At 55.7% G+C, this 24,869-nt stretch overlaps 3 protein-coding genes across 3 annotated transcripts in view; 1 reads left to right on the plus strand and 2 right to left on the minus strand.

The window, feature by feature from the left end:
- Positions 1-557: 557 nt before the first annotated feature.
- On the minus strand, positions 558-2,847 carry GFY (golgi associated olfactory signaling regulator). Its single transcript, XM_077747150.1, has 4 exons — positions 1,677-2,847; positions 1,258-1,431; positions 748-831; positions 558-622 (listed from the first exon to the last, which is right to left on the minus strand). Exons 1-4 carry the CDS (start codon positions 2,845-2,847, stop codon positions 558-560), a joined length of 1,494 nt encoding a protein of 497 aa, XP_077603276.1.
- Positions 2,848-5,547: 2,700 nt separating this feature from the next.
- PTH2 (parathyroid hormone 2) lies at positions 5,548-6,319 on the plus strand. The gene is made up of 2 exons (XM_077747297.1): positions 5,548-5,669; positions 6,142-6,319. Exons 1-2 carry the CDS (start codon positions 5,548-5,550, stop codon positions 6,317-6,319), a joined length of 300 nt encoding a protein of 99 aa, XP_077603423.1.
- Positions 6,320-8,726: 2,407 nt separating this feature from the next.
- The window catches only part of KASH5 (KASH domain containing 5), a 25,697-nt gene continuing 9,554 nt past the window's right edge, over positions 8,727-24,869 (minus strand). Inside the window, exons 8-21 of the mRNA XM_077747408.1 lie at positions 24,825-24,867; positions 24,245-24,362; positions 23,866-23,916; positions 18,291-18,368; positions 17,972-18,028; positions 17,625-17,684; positions 16,879-16,943; positions 16,632-16,719; positions 16,292-16,414; positions 13,595-13,653; positions 11,849-11,894; positions 10,067-10,131; positions 9,858-9,974; positions 8,727-9,738 (exon numbers count right to left, since the gene is read on the minus strand). Coding sequence (XP_077603534.1) covers positions 9,597-9,738; positions 9,858-9,974; positions 10,067-10,131; positions 11,849-11,894; positions 13,595-13,653; positions 16,292-16,414; positions 16,632-16,719; positions 16,879-16,943; positions 17,625-17,684; positions 17,972-18,028; positions 18,291-18,368; positions 23,866-23,916; positions 24,245-24,362; positions 24,825-24,867 — 1,112 coding nt within the window. The 3' untranslated portion in view covers positions 8,727-9,596. The remainder of the gene's footprint in view (positions 9,739-9,857; positions 9,975-10,066; positions 10,132-11,848; positions 11,895-13,594; positions 13,654-16,291; positions 16,415-16,631; positions 16,720-16,878; positions 16,944-17,624; positions 17,685-17,971; positions 18,029-18,290; positions 18,369-23,865; positions 23,917-24,244; positions 24,363-24,824; positions 24,868-24,869) is intronic.

Below are 24,869 nucleotides of genomic sequence, written 5' to 3' on the forward strand. Positions count from 1 at the left end.
CAAGTCCCCCCCACCCCCCCATCGCTCCTCCAGCCACCAGCAGGTTGTGCTGAAGCACCAAATTCCCCAAGGTTCCCTAGCTTAGCACAATGTCTGGGGAAACAAGATGGCGATTTTAACACTATGCCTCTCTCCACCCCCATGCACTTTTTCTGACACGTTTTCAGGTCTAAGTAGTGGCTGCTCAAGTCCATCCACTCAACGGCGTGAAGCCACCATCATTGAACTTCCCCATGGTGGTTTCAAGATGCCCCTCTTCCCCCAATTCCTTGCACTTTATTCTCCTGGGTGGTTTCAAACTACCCTCATTTTCTCAGTGGCCATTTGTTGTGTCCCTCAGGGGCTAAATGACTCAGAATCTGGGATCCTTCCCCGCTCAGACTCCCCTCTTTCGATTTAGATTTGGGGGAACCTCTGCAGGAGAAGTCACAGAGTCCCAGGAAAGGGAATGGGGCTGGCGGAGAGGGGTGTTCTCCCCCGGAGCAGGGCTGTGTCTGTGTCTGTCTCTGTGACTGTGAATACTGCCCTGCCCCACTCCCAATAAAATGCTTTGGTGTTCACACTCGGTGGTCCTCCGCCTCGGCAGTCACGCGGGATTCTGGGCCCCCAGCCCCCTCCTCTCCTAGGACGCAGGCCAGAGTAGGCGACAAGCTTTGGGAACAGTTGGTTTATTCGGCCGCACTCAGACCGTGTTCTCCGGTCACAGGGAAAGCATCTCTGGGTGGGACTTCTATCCAGGAGGACTACTTGGCAGCAAAGCATGCCAGGAGGTCAGGGCCTCTGGGCCCTTCCTTCCTCTGGGGGGGGGGGGGGNGGCTTCTAGATGCATAACTGCGGGAGCAAAGGGGCGAGGTCATCCGCAGGCACACAAGGGGCCTGTCTCCTCTGCTGCGCCGCTGGCCAATGAGAAGGCGGGAGAGAGGATTCCGGCAGTTCTTTGGAACTGGGTTTTCAAATGAAAGGGCGGGCTTCCCCTTCCCCAAATGAAAGAGGAGGCGGGGCCTCCGCGTAGCAGGGGCGGGGCCTGAAGTGGAGAGGGCAGGGAAAGAGGGGCTCCGGCTGCNGTGTGTGTGTGTGTGTGTGTGTGTGTGTGAGATTTCACAGAACTGGGGACAGGATGATGGAGGGGTCGGGGCTGTTATGGACCTAGGATGGGGGACCTGTACTTCTTGGCAGGGCGCCCTAAAGTGCGAGGCGAAACCAGGTTAAGGGAGCGTGCGGTCATTTAAGGAGAGGGACGCTGTAAGGGTCGCTCACCCGGTTCATCTCCGTCGTTTGGAAGCCGGTGGTGTGCGAAGGGCCGGTGTCGAGACGCCCGGCGGTAGAGACACCACAGCAGCAGGAAAATGCCGATCAGCAGGCCGGTCCCGGCGAGGAATAGGCAGAGGGCCCCGCCCGCCGCGCCCCGGGGGCGCCCCACCAGGGTCACGCCTGAAGGACGAGGGACCCGGAATTGAGCAACCTAACCCCCTACCCCCTTCTTCCTGAGACCCAGGAGTCTCGGCCCCGAGCCCCCTCCTGCCTCAGCACTACCATACCAGCCTTCAGCATCCTCCCGCCTCAGAGCCTCAGACATAGGAGCCGGGTCCCCAGCCCCGCCCTCCCTGAGACCCAGGAGTCCCGGCCTCCAGCCCCTTCCTCCTTTGGACCCAGGAGTCTGGGTCCTGGCCCCTCACCGGTCTCCTCCACTCGTTCCACCACGATGATAGTGTTGACTCTCTCACCTCGGCTGCGCCGCTGGGGGGCCCGCGGAGTGGCAGGGGCCGACTGACTGGGGGACACTGGAGGAGCAGGGGGGCCCACAATCCGGGCTGAGGGAAGGGCGTCAGGCCCTTTAGGGCTAGAGTCCTGGGAGGCCTTCCACTCAACTGTCCCGGGAGAATCTGAGGTGGGCAATTTAAGGGTGTCGGGCTGGGTGACTGCAGAGGTTTCTGCTTTGGGATTCAGGGGCAGCAGCGCATTTAGGGCTGTTGCGTTGTCCTTGAAAGGTGTAGTCGTTTCTGGCTGAAGACTGGAGGAGATCTCAGGACTCGAGGTCGTGGAGTTCTCTGTTGCATCTTGGTAGTGGGTTGTGGGGGGCTCTGTCTGGGGAATGTCAGTGGGGCTGAGGTTGCTGGTTACATGGGATTCTGGGTGGGAGCTTTCAGTAGAGTTAGGACGCAGGGTCTGCAGGAATTCAGAATGTGGGGTTTCAGTGGTGTCAGGGTTTAGGGTTTCTGGAGATTTGGGGTGAAGACTCTTGGTGGGGTCAGGATTTGGCATCTCAGGGACTTCTGCATGTGAGACCCCAATGGAGTTAAGTTTGGGAATCTCTGGGGATTCTTGGTGTGGAGTTTGGGTAGGGTCAGGGTTTGGGGGCTCAGGAAGTTCTGTGTGGGAGGCTTTGGAGGGACTAGGTTTGAGGGTCTCAGGGGATTCTGGGTGTGGACTATCAGTCGGGTCAGGTGTGGGGACCTCAGAAGGTTCTGGATGTGTCATGTTGGAGGGGTTACTCTGGGGGGTGTCCAGGGGGTCTGATATTGAGGTGTTGAGTGAGCTAGATTTAGGAGTCTCTGGGTGTGGGCTTTCTTGGCGGTCGTGGTTGGGAGCCTCGGGGAAGTCAGGGCTGGAGGGCTCAGGGGAAACAGCATGAGGTGTTTTGGAGGGCTCGGGAGAAGCAGTCGCAGGGGAATCTGGGTTAGGCTGGTCTTCAGTGGAATTCTCAGAAGCAGGAGGGGAGGTCTGAGAAGGGTGGCCCATCTCAGGGAAGTCGGAGCCTGTAAGCGGCGAGGCCGAAGGGTCAGCCTTGCAACCCAGGCGGGCGAGGAAGAAGAGGAGGACGAAGAGGGTGGGGCGGAGGGATGTCATAGCTCTGGGAGACGCCTCTAGCTGCGGGCGAGCAGGAAGGAAGGGGTTAATAAGGTTGGAAGCCTCCTGGGGCCCCCCTCCCCCCGGCCCGCGCCCGGAGGCCACGCCCACCGGTCCCCTGGTGGCCCAGGATCCAGCCCAGCTCCGCGCCAGGGAAAGGAAAACCTAACTGCAAATCCCCGACGGCTGTGGGGGCCGTGGCCGTAGCCACAGTAGCTAAGGGTGACTGAGGCGCGGGGCTTCTTGGGAGTCACAGTAGTTAATTTCCTTGTGTATTTTCCCGAGCCAGGGGCAGGGGGAAGGGGGGTGTCTCAGAAAAATTGGGAAAGAATGACACCTCTCCAAGCCCTCACACCTCCTCAACTTCTATTTCAGAGGGTGTAGACCTCCATGGAAGCACAGGATCCCTTCCTCTCTGAGGGCTCCGGGGACACCTTCAGGGTTGTTTACGCTAGAGCTGGCTCAGAAGGAATGGCTGGGGGCTGGCGGCCAAAATGCCTGGATCTGAAAGAGGAGGGAGACTCCGGGGACCTGGGGGAGAAGGTTGCTGGGGGTTCAGACTCCCTGTTTCCAGAGGGTGGAGGGCACTGTGGGTCTAAATTCCTGGTTCTTGGGGCGCGTGGGTGGCTCAGTCGGTTGAGCGTCCGACTTCGGCTCAGGTCATGATCTCACAGCTCGTGGGTTTGAGCCCCGCGGCTGACAGCTCAGAGCCTGGAGCCTGTTTCGGATTCTGTGTCTCCCTCTCTCTCTGACCCTCTCCTGCTCACGCTGTCTCTCTCTCTCAGAAATAAATAAAACATTAAAAAATTTAAAATCAATCAATCAATCAATCAATCAATTCCTGGTTCTTTAGAAACAAGGGGCCTAAAGGTTCACATGCCTAGAATTTTGAGGGAGCACAACTGGGGGGCTGGATTATGGGGGAGAAAGGAAACAGGAGTCTCAAACTCTAGGGGACTCGGAACTCGGTCTGAGTCTTGGGTCTTCCACAGATAGGTGTGTAGGGCTCTGGACTCCTCAGCCTTCAGGAGGAGTGAGCTGGGGGGCAGGACAGGACTCTGCTAGTCCCCCTGTTTATTGACAATGGAGCTGACATCCCAGGCTCTCAGGACTGGTCTGGGGGCAGAGACACCTAGGTCTGTGCTCAGGGGGAGGTGGAGGTGGCAGATACTTGGCTAGGACAGGGTCACTTGGGGCCTGGGGTCTCTTACCTGCTCAGTGGGGTCCAAGATAACAGCAGGTGAGCAGAGCTGGTCTCGGAGCTGTGTGAACGTTGCAGAATGGCTCTGGGCGGGGCAGCAGGAGGTAGGGTCCCAGGGGCGCAGCAGGTGACGCACCTGACCCCCTCCCTGGGGACCCTGGGAGCCTGGCGACAGTCTTGTGCTCTTAAAGGGACAGAGATAAAGAATGCTGTCTCTGGAATAGGGAAGGGAGTTAGGGATTCGATCATCTATCTGGTGGAGAGATGTGGCCCAACTAAGCCAGCTTTTCTTTGAAGCCAGGGGTCCAGCCCATCTGCCGTCTCCTACATGTGAACCCAAGAGTCTAGGTCCCTGGTGTCCTCTTACTTCAAGACCCAGGAGTCTGGGCCTCCAGGTCCCTCCCCCCAGATCCAGGAATCCAGGTTCCCAGGTTCCCGTGTCTTGCCATTCAGATATCCAGATGGCTACTGCCCTTTGGGACTTCCTAACCTTGGCCTACCTCCCCATTGTGTAGAAAGCACCCTCTTTAGAGCCAGTGTGAGGGGGCTGGGCCTTTACAACTCCTCCAAACTCCTCCCCAGGAAGGCTTAGACCCAAGCATGGAAGCATGGGGTCTCTCTTGTCTCTTTCCCCTCTTTGTGGTTTTTCTAAGACTCCTGATTTTCCTTGTCATTTTACCTGCCTTCCCAGCATCTCCCTCCCCTCCCCCCCTTCCTCCCCCCCATACCCTTTCCCTTCTCCTGCCTTCCCTTCCCCACCCTCTATCTCTCACTCTATCTTTCTGGTTCTTTCCCACCTGGATTTATCTCTGGGCGTCCCTATCCAAGCTGGCTGTTCTTCCATCTCCTGTCTTTCTCAGAGCCTCCTCCCTCCAGCCTCCAGCTCTAGCTGGCTCTTTGTTTTCTTTCCCGGTCCCCCTTCCTTTCCTCTTCTTTCCTTCTTTCTCTGTTGCTCCCTTTCTTCCTCGCTGTCCTTTCCTCTGTCACCCTTTGTCCTTCATCCTTGTGTGTCTCTGCTTCTCTCCATCAGTCCCTCCTCTGTTGCTTTCCCTGTCTCTTTCTCTGTGTCTCTGGCTTCTGCTCTGATGGTCCCTCTGCCAGTCTCTATTTTTATCCTTCTGACACACCTCCCGTGTCCACTTCTCTGTCTGTCTGTCTCTCCCCCTCCTGCTTCCCCTCGGGTCCCAGCTCCTGGTCCCAATTAGTTGGTGGCTGCCGAGGCAGAGGCAGGGCCCCCACTCCTGGCTCCTCATTACCGCTGGCGGCTCCTAATGAGCCTGGTGGGGGGGCTGACCCGGCGCCCCCAGCCCCCTGGTCTGCGTCACTGCCTGCTGCGGGGGCTGTGGAGGCGATATAAGGGGGCCGAAGCCTCGCTGTCCGAGCCCACTGCGCGGTATCGGGCCCTGCAACCGGGCGCAGGAGGTGGGTGGGTGGTGGGGTCCGGGGTTCTGGGCCAGGATGTGGGCCTCACTGAGCTCCTCCGTGTCTTTCCACAGGTGATGGAGACCCGCCAGGTGCCCAGGAGCCTCCGGGTGCGGCTGCTGCTGCTGCTCCTGCTGCTTGTGCCCTGGGGCAACCGCACTGCCTCGGGAGTCGCCCTGCCCCCCGCGGGGGTCCTCAGGTACGCGCCTCGCCCCGGACTCCCGGGGAGGGGCGGGGGATTCCGAGAGGTGAGATAGACCCAAAGAGAAAGGCGCACAGAGACTCAAGAGACAGGAAAACAGAGACTAGGGGTGGAGAGAGGTGGAGTGTGGACAGAGAATCAGCACGAGAAAGAGAGACAGGATTCAGAGAAAGGCGTTGAGATTTGAAAGGAGTCCAAGCAGCAGCGGATTCCTCTCTTGAGCGAAGTTTATTGCGTTCTCAGTGTGTGCCAGGTCGTGCGCTGAGCGCTGGGGCTGGACACATGCATCAGACTCGGTCTCAGACTCAGGAAGCTTCGAGCCCGGTGGGCAGAGACAGAGACCCGCGCAGAGACAGGGGGACTGACGACAGACACAGAGCCACTCCACAGACGGTGCAGGGACAGGGCTTCGAATTAGACTGCGGCGGGCCTGGACCCGCGGTAACCGCATCTCTTGGTCTCCTCGCAGCCTCCGCTCCCCTGGCCGGGCCCGGGCGGGACCGGCCACCCCTCTCCTGTCGCGGCGGAGCCTGGCGCTGGCGGACGACGCGGCCTTCCGGGAGCGCGCGCGGCTGCTGGCCGCCCTCGAGCGCCGCCACTGGCTGAACTCGTACATGCACAAGCTGCTGGTGCTGGACGCGCCCTGAGCGCGGTGCCCGCACAACCTCAATAAAGATCCTGCTGAGCGTTCGGGTCTGCGCCTCCTTCCTGCGCCCCTGTGTGCGTGTGCGGGATCTGGGAGCGGGGCTTGCGTCGCTACTCCAGCGTCTCTCTTCCCCGGTCCCCTCTTTTTGCTCTCCCCATTTTTTGGGGGTTTGTTTTTATATCATCTTTCCATTCACTTATAGTCTCTCTCCCTCTGGATTTCTGCTCTGCCCTTCCTCCATGCCCCAGCTCTGTCCCCTCCTCTCTGTGCCTCTGTCCCTCCCCACCCGCAGGTCTCTGTCCTCCTCTCTGGGTTTCTGTCCCTTTCTGTTTCCCTCTGAGTCTCTGCTCCCATCTCTAGGTCTCTGTCTCTCTCTGCGTATCTGTTCGCCTTTTCTCTGAGTCTCTGTACTTCTGTCTCTTTTCACCTTCCTGGCTTCCTAACCCTCTGCCTCGTCTCTGTACTCTTCTGCCTCTAAAACTCTTCCTTCCATTCTAACTCACTTTCTTTTTTCTCTGCCTGGATCCCTCATGTCTTTTCTTTCCTCTGTTGTTTCCTTCTCTCCCTCTTCCAGCTCTCATTTTCTCCGAATTTCCGTTCTCTCCTCACTTCCTGATTTATGTTTGGGCTCAGTGGAAAGATCGGGGGCTCCGGTGTGAAGAGGTACCTGCCATTCAAGACCAGGTTCCTCCAAACATAGCTATGTGGTATCGGGAAGGGCTGCTTAATCTGAGTCTTTTCCCCCTCATTTGTGGATCAACCCAGATACACCATGAGAAAACATCACAGCGCCCGCGAAGCAAAGCGCTTTTGTTGGAAAAGGGTTTCTGCCTCTCCAGTAGCAGCTTCCATAAGTTTGTTTAGAGTTTTCTGACTGCACCCTTCCCGGGAGATCATCGGGGCGCCACATTGGGGCGGGAGGAGAGGGGAGAGGGGACCAGGCGTCAGGCTCCGGAGGCACAGGATGGGCATGCAGGTGACAGGAAGCAGTAGCCAGTCACAATCTGTCTGTTTCTCTGTCCGAGTCTCTCTCACTGGCGGCTGGGCCAGCCCTTCATCCCAATATTCAATGGTAACCACGGCAACCCACTCCAACAGCTGCACTGAGGGCTCTTAGGCTCGTGCCGGGGGCGCGGCTCGTGCGGACCGCGCACTGATTGGTCTACACAAGAGGGCGGGGCTGGGCTCGTGGTCTCGCGGGAAGGGGCGGGGCGGGCGCTTGGTGACTGGCAAGCTCTCCCACAATTTGTATTTCTGGGAGGCGGACTGCGCCCTAATTGGCCCTTAGACTGGATGGGGCTGCTTCTCTGTTATTCAGAAATACCGAATGAAGAAATACCTATATTCTTCAACACCATTCGGGGTTGGGCAAATTTCGCAAATAAGACTCTGAAAGTCAAGAGTAATTCCCCCAACTTGTCAGCGCCAGTAAAAGGCAGAAAGAACCCAAATCTGTAAAGTCTAGACCTTTCCGTGACTCTCAAGGAGAAATGGGACTAAAGAGCTATGAGCAGTGCCGGGCACTCCAGTAAATACTGCACCTGTATTGGCTCTTTGAAACTCACAACCCTGTGAGGAGCCTCACAGGCTTTAGGCCGCAGGACCTGCGGTTGGGTCTTGGCCTGAGCTCCTCCCGTACTTTCCTTCCTTCCTAGATGTCTTGGCTAACATTTGAGGCATCTCATGAAATGGTGCCTGGAAGTCCTCCCCTCTCCCCTCCCCAGGAAATTGCAGCAATTCCCCCAAATGTCAATCACCATCCACAGGGAATAACATCCAGGACCCCGTCTCCAGATCGCGCGTTCAAGGCTGTGGGCTCCAGCCATGTCTTGGAACCCCGACACTCACCCGTCCCACGGAGGTTCGGTGTTCCCCCAAACCTACTCCTCCCCGTGGGTTCCCGTCTTGGCACTGCTCCACTGTCTCCCTGGGTCAGGCCCTCGTGCTGTCTTTGCCCCTTCCTCCACATCCTCCTTCCGTAGCCTCCTCCAAATCCGCCCCCCAACTTTTTTAAAATCCCAGCAACATGGTGCTTTCGATAGCTCTGTACGCACCACGGCGCTTTCCCACCACCTGGTCTGCACACACATTGTTCCCTCTGCCTGTGACACCCTCCGCCAGTCCCTGCTCACTGTAACAAAGCTTACTAAGCTTTCAAGACTAACACACAGATGTCACCTAACTGGGACAGACTCTCCACCCTCCCGGGAGGGCTTCAGTGCATTTTCTGGGCTCACATGGAACCTGCAGCTACCTCTATCACCATCTGCCTTTAAATACGGGGGACTCTGACCTTCCCTTGCTCAGAACTCTCCCCATGAAGCCTCTGTGGTGCTGAAACTGCTCTGTCTTGACCCGGGTTTTGCTTTCACGGTGTTTACGTATGCAAAAATTCATGCACCTGAGACTTAAGATTTTGTCCATTTATCTGTATGGTTCCAATTTTAGTATATGTGCTGCCCAAATGAGCACAGCCATTTATCTGTATATAAGCTACGTCTCAATTAAAACATAGGTAACCAAAACCAGGCAGTAAAATCTCCCATGGCTCCCATCATCCTTGGGAGCAAACCAGCGCTCCCCAGCCTGCCATTGGAGGGCCTGTTTTTCTACAGCTTTATCTTCTAAGGTCTAATTGTGGCAAACAAATGAGCAGGAAGTGATGAGTGAACAAAAGGCACACTGGTCCACTTCCCGTGGGCGGTTTGCACCGCAGATGACATCTGTGGGGAGGGCCCGGGCCACATCTCTTTCTCCCTGTCTGCCAGGAGGGTACTCGGCCTCCGAGCCTCTCTTGCAGCTAAGGGTGGTCACGACAGGCGGTTCTGGCCAGTGAGACATAAACACAGGTCTGCTGCTGGCTCTGGGAAGGCTGCTGCTTTTTATATACACGTCCCCCTTCTCCCTGCAGGTGTGACGTGCGAAGCTATGCCTGCGTCTCCTGAGCAAGAGGGAAGGGCCAAGAGAGTCATAGAGAATCACAGCCCCCCTGGCCCCCAGGCTGTGGAGACTCAGCTGTGGGCCCATAGCTGTCCTCCTGCAGACTTGTTTCATGAGGAAAATACCCGCCTAGTATTTAGGCCATTATTGGATATGTTCTGCTGTTAAGAAATGTAGTCACCAATGTCAGAAAACCAAACCAAATGATAAAAACCCAGTAAGGGGGTGCGGATCCTGGAGTACTGTATCTGGGGTCCCCGAACTGGGGTGCTCCCAGGTAACGGCGGCACAACAACAGTAGTAACGGTAGAAAGATCCCCGGTGAGTTCATTCGCGGCTCACACTGGGGGCGGCCGGAGGTAGCAGAGCTGGAGGTGGGGCCAGGTGGGGGGCGGGGACTGGCCCAGCAGCAGGACGGAGAGAAGCAGCAGCAGCAGCAGCCCCAGGACCGGAGCGGGGATCAGCGGGTGCCGGCTGACCCTGGTGGGGGGCGGTACGGAGCTTAGGGAGGGGCCGGGGAGCTGCCGGGAGTCTCGGTGGTGGGCAACGTCCCAGCGTGTGACCGGCACCCTCCTTTCTGGGACTGCCTTGGGACCCACCTGAGCGGCTGGGGGTGCAGGGGGGCCAGGCAGAGCTGGCCCCGGTCCGGCCTCCTGACTGGGACCAGCTCTTTCAGCACAGGCACCAGGGCTCGCTGCAGATCTGGCTCGGCAGGGCTGCTGGGCATAAAGGAGAATGGGCCGATCGTGCAGGACTTTCCCCCACCTCCGGGTCCCCTCCGGTCCCCGGTCCCTGTGAGTCCTGTTACCTCTCAGGAGGCCTTCCTGGAATGTCTCCACGGTGAGGGTCTCCCAGAGGGATGGGGAGATTGGCCTGGAAGGACAAAGGAAACAGACTTGAGACAGTGGCTCCTGGATTGGGAGAGGCCCTTGGTTCAGCCGAGTGGACAGAAGTGACCGCATGGAAGGGGGTGGAACACAGTGGCTCAGTGCCGTGAGATATACCACCGGGTGGGCTTCCCAGCTCTGCCAGCTTCCAGCTGTATGTCCCTTGGAATGTCACCCCATGTCTCCATGCCCCACTTCCCCCATCTGGGGACAGGGTCTTAACAGGTACCCACCTCACAGGGCTGAAGGGGAGTCTGAAGGGAACACAGGTAAAAGGCAGAACAGCAGGAGGGAGCTTGGGAGAGTGCCTGGCACAGAGTACTTGTGTGTGTGCTGGGTACTTGTGTGTGCTGTTCAATATTGTTATCTCCATTTGCATCTGATTCTGGAAGTATCTCAGCTCCCCGAGGGCAGAGATCTCATCTTCTCCAGGAGTCCAACCCTGGCTGGGCCTAGTCCAGCGTGGGTACTCTTTGGGTCTGTCTTCCTGCCTCTATCAGAACCTGCAGGGGCCTTAAGATTAAGGCCCCAAAGGGGCGGCTGGGTGGCTCAGTCGGTTAAGTGTCTGACTTCAGCTCAGGTCATGATCTCGTGGTTCATGAGTTTGAGCCCCTTGAGCCAACGTGTCCATGCTGAGAGCTCAGAGCTTGGAGCCTATTTCTGATTCTGTGTCTCCCTTTCTGTGCCCCTCCTCCGCTTGCACTGTGTGTGTGTGTGCCTCTCTCTCAAAAATAAACATTAAAAAAAAGCCCCAAATATTTGTCCAGGGGCCATCTCACCCCCACGTCTGTCTGAAAGGGGATCCCCTCTGTTGCTCTCAGGCTTTCCCACCCACACCTTTGTTCCATGGATACACTGATAGCCATCATTACAATAATAAGGAATAACAGGAAGATCAGTCTCAGCCACCTACTGTGCACCTGCTCTGTGCTAGGCCCTTTACACATGGTCTTCAACCCTGGCCCCACCCTGACAGCTAGGTAAAGATCATTGTCTAGTCAGCAGTGAGGATAGCTGAGGAGGGGACCAGTCTCCATGGAAGGTCGTGGGAAGTGGCTTTGGGGTCAGGCTGCTCAGAGAGACCATGTTGGATGTTCTGGAGCGTGAAGGGGCCCAGACACCAGGTGCACATTCGGGCTCTCATGTTCCTAACCTAAGGACCGGAGGCTCCTCGCACCCCATCCCAGGCTTCCTCCCTTTCCTTGCCGGAGAATGGGGATTGTCACCTGCACCTCACCCTGTGTCCTGCCTCCTGCCGCTTGGAACAACAAAGCAAGGGGTATGGGGTGTGTGCGGTGCCAGGCAGGGGGGCTGTGACAGGCGGTGTGCCCCAGGGAGTTCTGGGCCGGCTGGGGAGGGCCCGGCCCCTTCCTGTGTGTGGGCGCATGTGCGTGTGCGTTTTTGCATTCCGGGGGTGTAGCCACGTCTGTGAGGCCTGTGGCTTAGAGGCTGTAGCCCTGTGTATGCGCTTAGGTGGGCCCCCCGGGAACATTCTGGCCGCCTACTGGCCTACTCCCCCCACAGCACTGATCGCTCTCATTAGCTATAGCAAGAGCCTTGTTATTTCTCAGCCAAATGATTTTTCTGTCTGCTCAGGAGAAGTGGGGGTGTGGGGTGAGGGCTGGGAGGAGCTGCCCCTACATCAATCTCCTCCAGGGCCTGGAGTGGGTGGGGGCAGGGGAGGGGGGCTGGGGACCACCTACCGTGACCTGGGTCTCTGCTTCCTCCTCTTCCTCTGTTCTGGGCAACCTGAGGGGACAAAAAAGTCACTGCAAGCACCTTCCCTCTGCCTGGCTCCCACTCGCCCACTATGGAGCTGGATGAACGTTTAAAGCAGGGGTCTTAACGTGGACCGGGCGTCACAGAAGAGCCTGGGGGTGTCCTGGAGCCCCAAGAGCAAACCGCTGTGTGTAGCTCAGAGTATGTGTTTTGCAGGGGAATTTTCAACATCCTTTCCAACCAACTGGCTTTCTTGGCTGCTACGTTTCTAGCTGGGAGCCGAGGCTTCTCTGTTCTCTTACCCTCCCAACACCAGAGACTCAGGGCTCCCCCAGACGCCGGGCAGGTCAGACCCCACTTCGTGCCCCATGGGCTGTGCCACTTTCAGTGAGTGAGTCTCAGTCTTATTGGGTCTTCTTTTAGGACTGAGATTCCAGAAGCCAACTGGTGAGCAATCCTTCCCTCCCCACAAGTCATTCTCTGAGGTGGGCAAGTATCCACCTCTGCCCTCCCCCCACACACACCGAGGGCAGACATCCCACCCAGACGTCCACACCACCGGCTACCACTGTCACTGGGGTCCAGGGATCCACCCTCCAGCTGCTGCCATCTTGACAACTTCAAGTCACAGCTGTTTCTTCAACTAGCACCCCCAAAGGCAGCTGGGCCAGTAAGCCCCCAGCCTCTGCCCAGTCAGACACACAGCTGTCTCATCCATGGGACTTCTACTTGGGACCCAGGTGGCTTGTCCCCAGCCCCTCTCGGGAGCCAAGCCCTCACCCCTAGCCACTGTTAGGTGCCACAGGATTCACTACCTCCCTTGCTCCCAGCTTCCCGATTTGGGAATCACACTGCCCGGCTCCTGGGAAATTCAGATGGCCAGCCCCAACCCCTGCCACTGCTCGGCCCCTTCTCCCCTCCTTTCCCTCCCTGGTGACGCAGGGGGAGGTCGTAGCTCTGAACCCCTCTCCCGCCCAATCTCAGCTTTCTCAGAGGAGCCCAATTAGAGGCTGGTGGCAGGCAGCCTCATTAGCTGCCTCAGCGGAGAGCCTGCAAAGGAGGGGGTGGGGGGAAGGCCCAAGGCCAGGGCCCCGGAGGAGAGTGGGCCCAGGCATCTAGTGCTTTCTCTCCCCTTCGAGGCCTGCACCTGAGCTTTGGAACATCACAAGGCTGGGGTTCCATGGCCCACCACCCCTATCACTAAGTCACCAAGCTGGGATTTGAACCCAGGCTGTCTCCTAACTACCTGGGTGTTTGCTCTCAACCCAGTGGGCCTCATTCATCCCAGGGTTCCCCGGAGGCCTTGGGTGTTCAGTGACAGTGACCAAGTGACTGAGCTGTCCCATCTGCCTGACAACTGTCTTCTTGTCTCAGAGTCTCCTAGATGAAAATTGCTCCTACAGAACCCTATTCAAGCATCGCCTCCCAGGGAAGCTTCCCCCCAGGTAGAGTGAAGTGTCAGATGTCCTCACAGAGCCGGCGGCCGGGTCACTCTGTGTCCCTCTAGGCTAGGAGATGCTGAAGGCAGGGCTGGATGTGACTCATCCTGGGTCACAGGCCTGGGGTGGCCTCAGTGTGAAGGAATGAGTGAATGAATGAATGAATGAATGAATGAATGATGAGCAGCTCCCCCAGGACTCTTCCAATCCTTGTACGCTATTCAAATTCGTCCAAGAATCTGGTGTCACCCCAAGGCAGGGGGACAGCTCTGGAAGGAACAAGCTTCTTACCACATCGACCGCTCCCTCCTTCCTCCTTGTGGGCGTGCTGGCTCTCCCTGGAAGTTTCTCTGTGGGAAAGAAAAGGTTGGGTCTCCCAGGCTGTGGCACCTGAAAGAATTCACCACCTGCTTCTAAAACCTGCCTGCCTCTTGGGCTCCACCACTGAGGCTGGCTCTGCACATACACCCCCGGAGCAGAAGCCAGAAATGGGAGAGTTGTTCTGGACCCCACCAAAGCCCCTTCTCCTCAGGACCCAGGAGTCCAGGTCCCCCAAACCTCTCACACTCCCACAAACTTCTCACACTCACGTGGACCCAAAGGATCCTCAGATCCTCCCAGATCCCCTTCTCCTCCCAGGTTCCTGGTCTTGGGGCCACCCCTCAGCTGTTCTCCTTTAGGACCCAGGTCCTATTTTCTCTGGAGACATCTCCTTGCCTGTGGCCTGGACCACCGACTTGACACTGTTTTCTAGATAGATTCCTGAGCTGCAGCCTTGTGTACCCATTGACCTCGGCCAGCCCCCTAGATGCCCCTCAGGACCTGCATCTCACTAGGTCACAGGGTAAGCTTGGCGTCTTTCCAGCTTCTCCCTTCCCAGCACTCTGCACCCAGCCCGCTTGCCCGCAGCTCCGTCCCCCCTGCCCCCCTTCTCTCTGCCCACCCCTCTCTCCATCCCAGGGCCCTGGCCTGGCTCAGGCTTCATCCTCTGGACTCTTGTCCCAGCCTCCTGACTGGCTCCCGGCCTCTAATCAGAACCCATGTGGCCCCTAAGGGGTCTCTCTACATTCAGAGCTAACCTCCTCCCTCCCCGCTTTCAGCCTTCTGTGGCTCAATGGAAAAGTACAGTCTCCCAGCCTGATTTCCAGAGAATTCCTGTGGGGATCCAGCCTCCTGGCTCACTAGCCGTCCCAACTCCCTCTGCTTCCTGACCATGTTATGTGCTCTCGTGCTCGCACGTGCGGTTCTGCTGCCAGGAAGGCATCCCTTTCCCTCATGCTACTTCTGCCTTTTTTTTTTTTTTTTTTTTGCCAAAATAAGCTCAAGTGTCAGTTTCTCTGTGACACCGCTCCCGTCTCCCACCTGATACAGGTCCCCCCTTTGCTGGACTCCCTCAGAGCCTGCCTCCCACCTCCACACACCCATCTCCCTGCACTGGGATGGCCATTCTGCGTGATCTCCCCCTGGCCCTGAGCGGCTCCATGTGGCAGCTCCAGGACCCAGAGCAGGCGGCACCCTGAGGCCTGGGTCAGTGTCCCCCCGGAAGGGGCATCTGAGAGCTCACAGAAGAATCCACCCTTACACCTCCTCTGAGGGATGGGACTCTGCTCTCCATAGGCTGTGTGACTGGGGACGTGTGACCTCTAGCCCCAGTTGCCCATGCGTGACAGGATGAGGAATGAGGATGCCCACCTCGCAGAGATACTGGGGGAGGTAAATGAAAAATCAAACAGCACCGGTGTTGAAGGGAAACCTAGAAGCTTCTCTCAACCCAGGGAAAACACGAGCAAAGAGACAAGTTTCTCCTTTAAGAATGGTAAACAGGGAAGCCTGGGTGGGTCAGTCGGGTAAGTGCCCCTCTTGACTCGATTTTGGCTCAGATCATGATCTCACGGTTTGGTTCCTAAGTTTCAGCCTGCATTGGGCTCTGTGCTGACAGTGTGGAGCCTGTTGGGGATTCTCTCTCTCCCTCTTTATCTGCCCTTCCCCACTTGTTCTCTATATCTCCCTCAAAAATAAATATAAATAAACCTAAAAATTAAAAAAATTTTTTAAAAAATAGTAGGCACACCTGGGTGGCTCAGTCGGTTAAGCATCCAACTTCAGCTCACGTCATGATCTCACAGTTTGTGAGATGGAGGCCCGCGCTGGGCTCTGTGGTGACTTGGAGCCTGCTTCAGATTCTGTCTCCCTCTCTCTCTGCCCCTCCCCTGCTGTTCTCTCTCTCTCTCTCTCAAAAATAAATAAAAATAAACATTAAAAAACCCAATGGTAAAGAGTGTAATTCTGAAGCAGTATAATTTCCCAGGTGATGCAATTACAGAGCTGTGGGCAATATTTTCTTTGAAAAAAAAAAAAAAAGACTCTGGCACAAATGAATTAAAATCTCACTTTTCTCTCCTGGACACTGAAGNTAAGCGAAAGTCAGATGCTCAACCGACTAAGCCACCCAGGCGCCCCTATGCCAGTTGTTTCAAAGGGTGTTGAAATCCTGTCAGGTAATTATAGAAGCCCTAAAACAACAGCTATTGGTTGAGTTAAGACATCATAGTGGCCTTGCTAAGCTTTTCCTAAAGGTGCTCGTATCCAAAAAGTAAAAGTTTCAGAAAAACAGAATAAACAAACAAAAACCACGCGAAAACAAAACAAAACAAAACCCCAAACACCCCAAAAGTAAAAGCTTAATGTATCTTTACGGGGTCTGGAAGAACGCCTCACTTCTTACCTTCCCCCGCCAGGCCCCTGTAAATGGCGACTCCTGCCCCTGCTTTCTAACGACAAGAACTACGAGCCACAATCTGTCTATTGCACTCTCGGGGTGGTCCCTAGAGGGCAGGGCTGGGGCCCTGTCTGGCTTGGGCTCTGTGTCCAGCAGGTCTTCAGTCAACATTTACCTGTGGGACGGGCAGCAAGCTCGAGGCACGCGGAGCCCCAGGCCCCCTTCCCAGCTCCTGGACTCCGGTGTCTCCGAGCCCCGCCCATGCTCACCTCGGCCCCAGCGGTGGCTTCAGGTGGAAACTCAGCTTCCTCGTCGGTTTCGATGACGACCTCCTCCCACTGCCACACTCCACAGAGGGGGCTGGAGAGAGCGGATGCTGCCACTTCTTGCTTCTGGGAGGGAAGGCATTTCTGAGGTCAGGGAGGCCAGGGTGAAGGCAGAAGATGTGGAGGGGCTGAGGCGCGGGGCGGGGGGGAGGCAGGGCAGGGGTAGGGATGAGGTTGAGGACGGAGATGGTCCTGGGGGACAGGTGGGGTAGAGTGAGAATCAGGGCTGAGTTGGAGCTGTGGCTGGAAGGGGGCTGGGGTGCTTCAAAGGAGCCAGGCGCACCTGCCGAATGGCCTGGATCTCCACGCCCAGCGACGGGGGCAGCAGCTGGGTCCAGCCTGCTCTTCTCGCCTGGGCCCCTTCCGGTAGCCTGGATATACCGTCAAGACGGGGAAGGCTCTCTCTGTGACTGCCCATTACCTGTTGGTCTGCCCACTCTGGGGTCTCTGCCCTGTCTGCCTCCACCCCCGCTGGAGGGTGGGGGTCCTTGCCTTTGGGCTCCCCTCCCCTCCCCCGACATTCCACTTACTCATCTTGCCCCTCATGGGTCTGACTCAGCTGCTCCTCTAGGTGTGAGATTTCCAGCCTCAGTTCCTGCAAAGGAGGGAGTGGGGTCCCTGGCCTCTCTGTTCTTCTCCACCTCCCAGCCTTGGGCGCCCCTTACAGTCAATTCCACCCTCCCTTCCCCTTCCCCCCAACTTCTGTGGGCTTCTCTGGACACATATTCCCAAGGGACAAGGGGAAGAAACTTAGAGAGCCAAAGAGAGATGGCGAGTAGCAGGAGCCCAGAAGGTAACCAACCGGCCAGGAAAATTCAGAAAAGAAAGGTAAAGATGGAGACACACAGAGCAAAAGACATGACGGATACAGATTCACAGGGAGGCAAAAGACACGCGGGGTGTGAGAGACTCATAATGACCAGGGACCAAAAGAGAGGAGAGTGGCCCCTGGGACCAGAAAGACTAGATCGAAGAAAGGCAGACACACAGCAAGATGAGCAGGGGTGATGTGGTGACAAGACCCCCACAGAGAATGAAAGTGGACCCAAGATGGAGATACACAGGGTGAGAGAGAAAAAGGAAGCAGAGAACAAGAGAAAAGGCAGAGAGAGAGATGGAAACAGAGAGGGAGAGACCGTCGTACAGCAGAGATGGAAGAAACAAGGTGTAGAGACTCCACAAGAGATGGGCAGGGACACAGAGAGGCAGCAGATCGCAGAGATGGCAAAAGAGTGGGGCTGGGCAGGGGGCTGAGGGTGGGAGGGCAGCCGCCTACCTGGGTCGTCGTTCTGTACTCCTCCAAGGTCTTGGCCAGACTCTCTGCGTGGCGAGTATGCTGGAAAGGCCCAAAGGCGACTGAGACTGGGCCCAGCCCCACAGAGACACTGAGGCAGGGGTAGGGGAGACTGGCAGTGTGAGCTTCGGGGGAAGAGCTAGGGGCTGATGGAAAGTGCCAGGTCATGCTTGTGACCCAAGGGTGGAGGTGGGGGATCCCTCTGGCCTCTCCAGGTTGCTTATCCAGGGATGCGACCCCGGAAGGACCTCCCTTTCCAGACTAGGGGTGGGAGCCGGCCAGGTGCATACGGAAGGCAAATGTCCCCTTGCCAGCCCAGGGTCCCTCACCTCGGAGAGGACAGCATCTCGTTGGCAAATGAGGTGTTCACACTCACATAGCTGCCGCTGCCAAGGAAGGAGCCCGTCCATCTGTCCGGCCTTCCAGGACTTGTCTCAGCCGGCGCTGCCCTCCCCTTCCCGGACCACCCAGCTCTCCCGAGCCCCTCTCCTCAACCTCCCACGATGTCTCTGGACATCAGCTCCCTGAGAGGGATTTCAGCCAAGCCACCCGGAGCCCGGGGAGCCTAATGGCTTCATGGGAGTCCGGGGATCTCACGAGGCCAGAGTGGCTGAAACTGGTCAAGATGGCAGGAGGGAGAGCTTCCACCTTCAAAGCGTCCTTTTCCATGGCCAGCTCCTCACTCCTCTTCTTCATTCCATCCCGCTCAGCCAGTACTTTCCCGTTCTGGAAGAAGGAACAAGCGGTCAGGCCCCTCCAGCACAGGTTAGTGGCCACAGCTGACATTTCCTGAACACCTGATGTGCAACCGGCCTCATGCTAAACGCTTTCTAGGTTTTGTCCCATTTAATCCCTCCAACCATCCTGTAAGATCTCAGCTTTGATTTCTCTGTGCTTCGTTGGGTGTTCATCTGTAAAAACGGACATGAGGGGCGCCTGGGTGGCTCAGCCGGTTAAGTGTCCCACTTCAGCTCAGGTCATGATCCCACAGTTTGTGAGTTCGAGCCCCGCGCTGGGCTCCGTGCTGACAGCTCAGAGCCTGGAGCCTGCCTCAGATTCTGAGTCTCCTTCTCTCTCTGCCCCTCCCTCACTCGCACTCTCTCTCGCTCTCAAAAATAAACATTTCATTAAAAAAATGGAGATGAGATAGGACCTACTTCACAGGGCTGCTGTGTAGATTAAATGAGCTAATGGTAACTGCTAACCTCTACTGAGCGCCTTGGAAGTGTTAACTCATTTCTTATCCCCCATTGGTTTTTCTTTTTAAGTTTATTTATTTTGAGAGAGAGAGAAAAAGTGGGAGAGGGGTAGACAGAGGGAGAGAGAGAATCCTAACCAGGCTCCACACTGTTAACATGGAGCCTGGCACGTGGCTCGAATTCATGAACTGTGAGATCATGACCTGAGCCAAAATCAAGAGTCACATGTTTAACCAATTGAACCATCCAGGCACCTCTCTTCTCCCCCATTGTAAAGACAGAGGCAAGTCTAGCACAGAAAGGTTGTGCAACTTACCCTGGGTTATACAGGTGATAACTCATGTAAGCATATGTTACTATAGGTTAATAAGCATAAAACCTATATGGCATATGGTATATGCCTGGAATATACCAACACAGGCATATACCAACATGTTCAGGAAATGTAAAATGTATAACTTTAAAGATATCTTCAAAACTGTGTGCTTTTTACACACACATAAGTGAAAATAACAGTACAATGGATGTACATGGCCCATCACCCAACTTCGACAATTATATACATTTCCCCACTTTCTCCCCTATCCTCCGAGTTTTTTGTTTTGTTTTGTTTAACAGATGATTCGAGAGCAAACACCAGGTATTACATTATTTTACCTATGACTGCTCTGGCATTTTTATTTCCTACTTGAGGAATTTTTACTTTAGCAAACTCACGATACCACTATCACTCTTAACAAAATAGATCATTCCTTACTATTGTCCCATACTGAATTGGTGGTTTATTTAAAATTTTTTACATTTATTTATTTTTGAGAGACAGAGTACGTAGAGCATAAGTGGGGGAGGGGCAGAGAGAGGAGACAGAATTCAAAGCAGGCTCCAGGCTCTGAGCAAGTGTTCAGCACAGAGCCTGACGTGGGGCTTGAATCCATGGACCGTGAGATCATGACCTGGGCTGAAGTCAGATGCTCAACCAACTAAGCCACCCAGGTGCCCCTGAATTGGTGCTTAAAAAAAAGTTTATTTATTTATTTATTTATTTATTTTTAATGTTTTTATTTATTTCTAGGAGAGAGTGAGAGAGAGACAGCGTGAGCAGGGGAGGGTCAGAGAGAGAGGGAGTCACAGACTGAAACAGGCTCGAGGCTCTGAGCTGGCAGTCAGCACAGAGCCCGACGCGGGGCTCGAACCCACGAACCGCGAGATCATGACCTAAGCGAAAGTCGGACGCTTAACCGACTAAGCCACCCAGGCGCCCCAAAGTTTATTTATTTTTAAGTAATCTCTCTACCCAACTTGGGGCTCGAACTCAACCCTGAGATCAAGAGTCACATGCTCCTCTGAGTGAGCCAGCCAGGTGCTCCCTGTTTGTTTTCATTTAAGTTATCTCACAAATGTCTTTTCACATTTAGTTTGTTTGCATGAAAATCTAAACAAAGTCCGCTGTGGCTTTTAGTTGAAATGTCTCCTTGCTTTTCATCTGACAGTAGCACCCACCTCCCCTACCCTGGCACTTTTATGGGCCCTTCTTTAGTGCAAGAAATCAGATTATTTGTCCTGTAGAACTGGGGCATTTGGATTTGGCTTACTGAGTTCTCGTTCCTGTGTGGCACGTTCACCCCATTCCTCCCACCTCTTCATTTCCTCTAAACTGGTGGGTAGATCCAGGGCCCTGACCAGGCTCCTGTTCAATTTTTTGGCAGGAAGATTTCACGGGTGCTGTTAAACACGTCCTCTTTGCGCCATTCAGGAAGAATGTAATATCTGGTTGTCCCAAGTGTTAATGTTTTTATTGGTTATCACCCCATCCCCCCTCCCAGTTTTGCAGAAAAAATTCAGGAGTGGAGGGACTAAGAAACTTTACATGGTGAGCAAGTGGATTCAAACCCACATCTGAGTCCAGATGCTGCCATTATAACCAGCAGATTCTCTGAGCCAGATGTAGCCCAGGGTGAGAATGAAGAACCAGCTTTGTCTCTCCCCTCGGGGGAGCTCGTCACTAGAGGGGGAGACCAGTGCAGGAGCAGACGATGACAACGATGACAACGTGGGAGGCAGACTCTGATGAGGCCTAGGGCCCGGGCCCTGTGGGAGCCCAGATGAGGGGAGTCCGGAAGCAGCAGTGCTGGAGCATCGTGAGTCCTCCAGGGTGAGGAGAATTATCCGAGAAGACAAGGGGCCAGGAGAGGGCACGCATGCCAGCCATGCTGTGGGACCTGAGAATAAAACGGCCCCAAACCCAGCGTAGAGTTTCCAGGCAGCAGCACTACAGCAACTTGCACTGGCTTCGATGTGAAGCAGCCACGGGCAGAGGCATTTCAGGGCAAAGGGGCAGGTGGACTTCCCTCGCCACACCCCTCCTCTCGGTACCCCTGGGGACACCCAGGCCAGCTCCTCCTCCTCTCCAGCTGGCTCGGCTCCAAGTCCTCCATCAGTCTCAGCGGGCCCGGGCTGCCAGGTGAAGGGCAGACGAAGGACGACCCGGGAATGCTGTGTCAACATCTGTCCACCTGGTAGGGGCTTTGCAGGCTGGATCCTGGGCCGCTCAGCAGGGAACCTGGTTACTCAGCCTCAGCCTCTCCAGTCTTCTTCTGCAGTAACCTGAGCCCTGCTCTGTAGATTCTCTGTAGGAAAACTGAGTGTCTGAGTGTCCCTTACTCCAGCATTATCCTACTGTAACTTGAGAACTCAATCTATAGATGCTATGTAGGCTGCCGTGGGGAGGGGAGAGGTGGTGGGGAGGCAACCAAGAATAGCTCTGGTTTATCGAGCGCCTAGGATGTCCCAGGCACCGCTCAAGGCACTTGACCTGGCACCGGGCCTTCTGGGCTGGGAGGAGGCGGAGACCGCTGGCTGCGATTCACTCTGCTTATCCCTTCTGCTTTCGTTGGGGGTCTGCTCTCCACGTGGGCAGGTGAGTCCTGGCCTGGGGTGAAGGAGATGGAAATCTCAGCAGACTCAGGAGAAGTGGCTGGTTAGCTAATCCAGCAGCCATTCTCACCCTCTCTGACTTGTTCATCTCTCACTCCAGAGGCTGAAAAAAGTCAGATATTCTCTTAGACTCCCTTGCAGCTGGGGGTTTCATATGATACAGTTCCTGCCGGCGAGATGGAGAGGGGTATGCTGGGGTGGTGGGTATAGTGGGGGTGCTCCTGGGAGAGCTTTTCCTTCTGATGAAAAGAGAGCCATGGGAGAAACATGAGCTGGCCCCCTGTCCCTCTGTCCTGTTTTGGATGAGATCTTGAGGGTGGAGCTGATGCAGCCATCTGTGATCATGAGGCCATAGGCAGATGACCCAGCCTGAATCACCAAACCAATCCAGAGACCTTCAAAGCCTCTTGCTACAGAAATGAGTGCCCTTTGGACTGAAGCCATTTCTTCTGTGTTCTCGTCCTTGGAGCTGAAAGTATTCTGGCCCATCAGTGGTTGGATTACCCATGCCAGGGGGCGGTTTGGCTATAATCGTATGATGTCACTTTGGTCAATACCATAGAAGAGGGAGATTCTGCCATGGGGCTTTAGGGAAAATTTCTCCTTGTTCTTCAAAAAGTGATGTTCTGGAAGAAACACTCCTGTCCCGTCTGCATCCCATGCCTCACATTGTGGCAGCCATCCTGTGGTGAGATTTTCATTGTCCCAAGTGACGGAATTTTCATGGAAGAGCCAGAGAACAACAGTGGAAAAATTTTGGATTTAAATACAAAAACTACGATACAGATGCAGGACAAAGAGATTTGGGGGCATCAGGCAGAATCTGTATCATTGCCTGGACTGGGCAAAGATCCTTTGGCCAGGGGAGGGGTGTAGGAGGGTCAAAGAAGAGAGCAGCAGAGGGGACACAGGCCTTGAGCCAGCCTCAAGCCCTGGGTTAGCTGCGGGGGGCGAAGGGTGGTGGAGAGGAAGGATGCTATTGAACCACACAACCCCTGGGGTGTCTGGGAATCTGAGAGGCCATTTCTCAGCTCAGTCTCAGCCCCAGCAAGGCCTGTGAATAACAGAATAGAGATGACTGTGTGAGAAGCAGAGGCAGAGAGCCCCACGGGGCTCCCTGTGGCCACAAAGAGTCTTAGGAAAGAAGCCAAGCCTCCTCTTTGGCCCCGGGTATGGAGGAGCCCCCATACCCCTGAGGGGGAGCTCCCAAGGCCCCTGTGTGCTGCGGGGTCCAGAGGGCCACCACCAGCAGGAGCAGTGAGGACTGTATGTCCAGACACTAGAGGCGATGCCCGCCTCCCAGCGGATGCCAGCGTGTGGTGGTGACTAAGGCCCAGGACCAGATGGGACGATGAACATCAATCTTGTGACCAGCAGAGAGAGCAGATGTTGAGTGAGGACCGCCACCTCCTGGGGCACTGAGATGCCGTGTGGGTCTCCAGCAACTTAGATGCCACCTTGTGGGGGGCAGTGACGATTTTCATCATCAATTGGTGAGTTTCATTTCCATCGAAGATGACTAGGCGTATCCAGATTTAACAGAGGCTCGGGAAGAAGTCACATGCCTAAAGGTGGCCCATTTTTTAAGTGGCAGAAATGGGATTTGAACTCGGGCTGATTTCAAGGCCTGTATTTTTTCAACCATAAAAAATGCTAATATATGAACAATACTGGCTAACTTTCAGAGAACACTTCCAGTGGGTCCTGCCTCACACCTAAGATTATACACATCCTTTTGTTCAAATCTCACACAACCCAGTGGGGGAGATTCTGTTATTTTGCCCATTGTTACAGGGGAGGACACTGAGGTACAGAGAGGGGATAGACTGGCCCATGTTTATGCAGGAAGCCCCAGCATGACCAGGCAGTCCGCCCCCTACCCCCAACTCTTGCTAACCATGGCAGTCCTCACACACAGTGAGGTGACCTTCAGAGAAATTCATACATTATTGGGATTCTGGGGTCTCCCTCTACAGACTGCCAGGGTAAGTGGGTTCAGGCTGCTGAGGATGGTTTGGGGCGGCCAAGGTGGGGCGGGAAGATCCTGAGGACTGGGGAAGGGGTGGGCGGGGCACCGGGCCGCAGCTCACCTCCTCCTGCAGAGTCTCCATCTCGGCCACCAGATGCTGCTGTTCCTTTTCCTGAGCAACCCCGGAGAGAGGACAAAGGCTGTCTTAGGGCCTCCTTGCCCCCATATTGCCCTTGTCCCTAGCCTTGGGACACATCTCGGGTCTGGGTCATTAGTGAGCAAGGCTGGGAGAATGGGTCTGGGAGCCCTGATAGCTCCTGCTGTCCCCTTTGTCGTAAGAGGGATGGCAAATCAAGCTGAGCCCTAAGTCGGGGGTGAGCAGGACCTGGAGTAAGGGAGGAGTCAGGGTAACCTCTGCCTTCCCAGCCACAGTCGGACACGGTTGCTCAGACTCCCAAGAAAGGGGGAAGGCACCTTTGTGTCCCTTGCCCAGAACCCACCGTCTGCCGGGCCTGGGCCAGGAGGCTGCGATTCTGCTCCTCCAGGCTCTTGGCCAGAGTCTTCAGATCCTCCAGCTCCTCATCCATAGCCTTGGCACACTGCAGAGCCTGCTGGGTACTGAGTGGGGGCGGGGCAGGTGGGCCACACGGGAGGTAAACAGAGCCCGTAGAGACAGATCCACTCAGGGAGTTGGAAGCAACAGAGACCTGGGGGTGGGGCACAGAGACCCAGAGGGAGGGGGACAGAGACCCAATTTCTACCTAAAAGACTAAGGTGTGTGTGTGGGGGAGGGGGGGATAGAGACCTAGAGAGAGCAAAAGACTAAAATAGAGGAATCATGATGGAGAATGAGTGCAGAGAAAGGAACAGGCTGCTGATATGGAGCCTCAGAGAAGAGTAAGAAGGGAAGTCTGAACCCAAGAGGCTGAGAAACAAGAACGGGGAGACAAAAGAAAAAGAGCAAAAGCGGAAAGGGACAGTGCAGGGTTGAAGACAGGGCAGGAGGTGCAGAGAGAGCATGCAGAGAGGAGAGTGCGGGGCGGGGAGGAGTCTTCGGTCAGGAGGGGGGTGCAGGCCCACCTGCGCAGCTGCTTGCGCAGGGCCACGATCTCCTCCCCAAGGCCC

This window comes from Crocuta crocuta, unplaced genomic scaffold (genome assembly GCF_008692635.1).
Source record: "Crocuta crocuta isolate KB4526 unplaced genomic scaffold, BGI_CrCroc_1.0 scaffold334, whole genome shotgun sequence".
Classification (NCBI taxonomy): domain Eukaryota; kingdom Metazoa; phylum Chordata; class Mammalia; order Carnivora; family Hyaenidae; genus Crocuta; species Crocuta crocuta.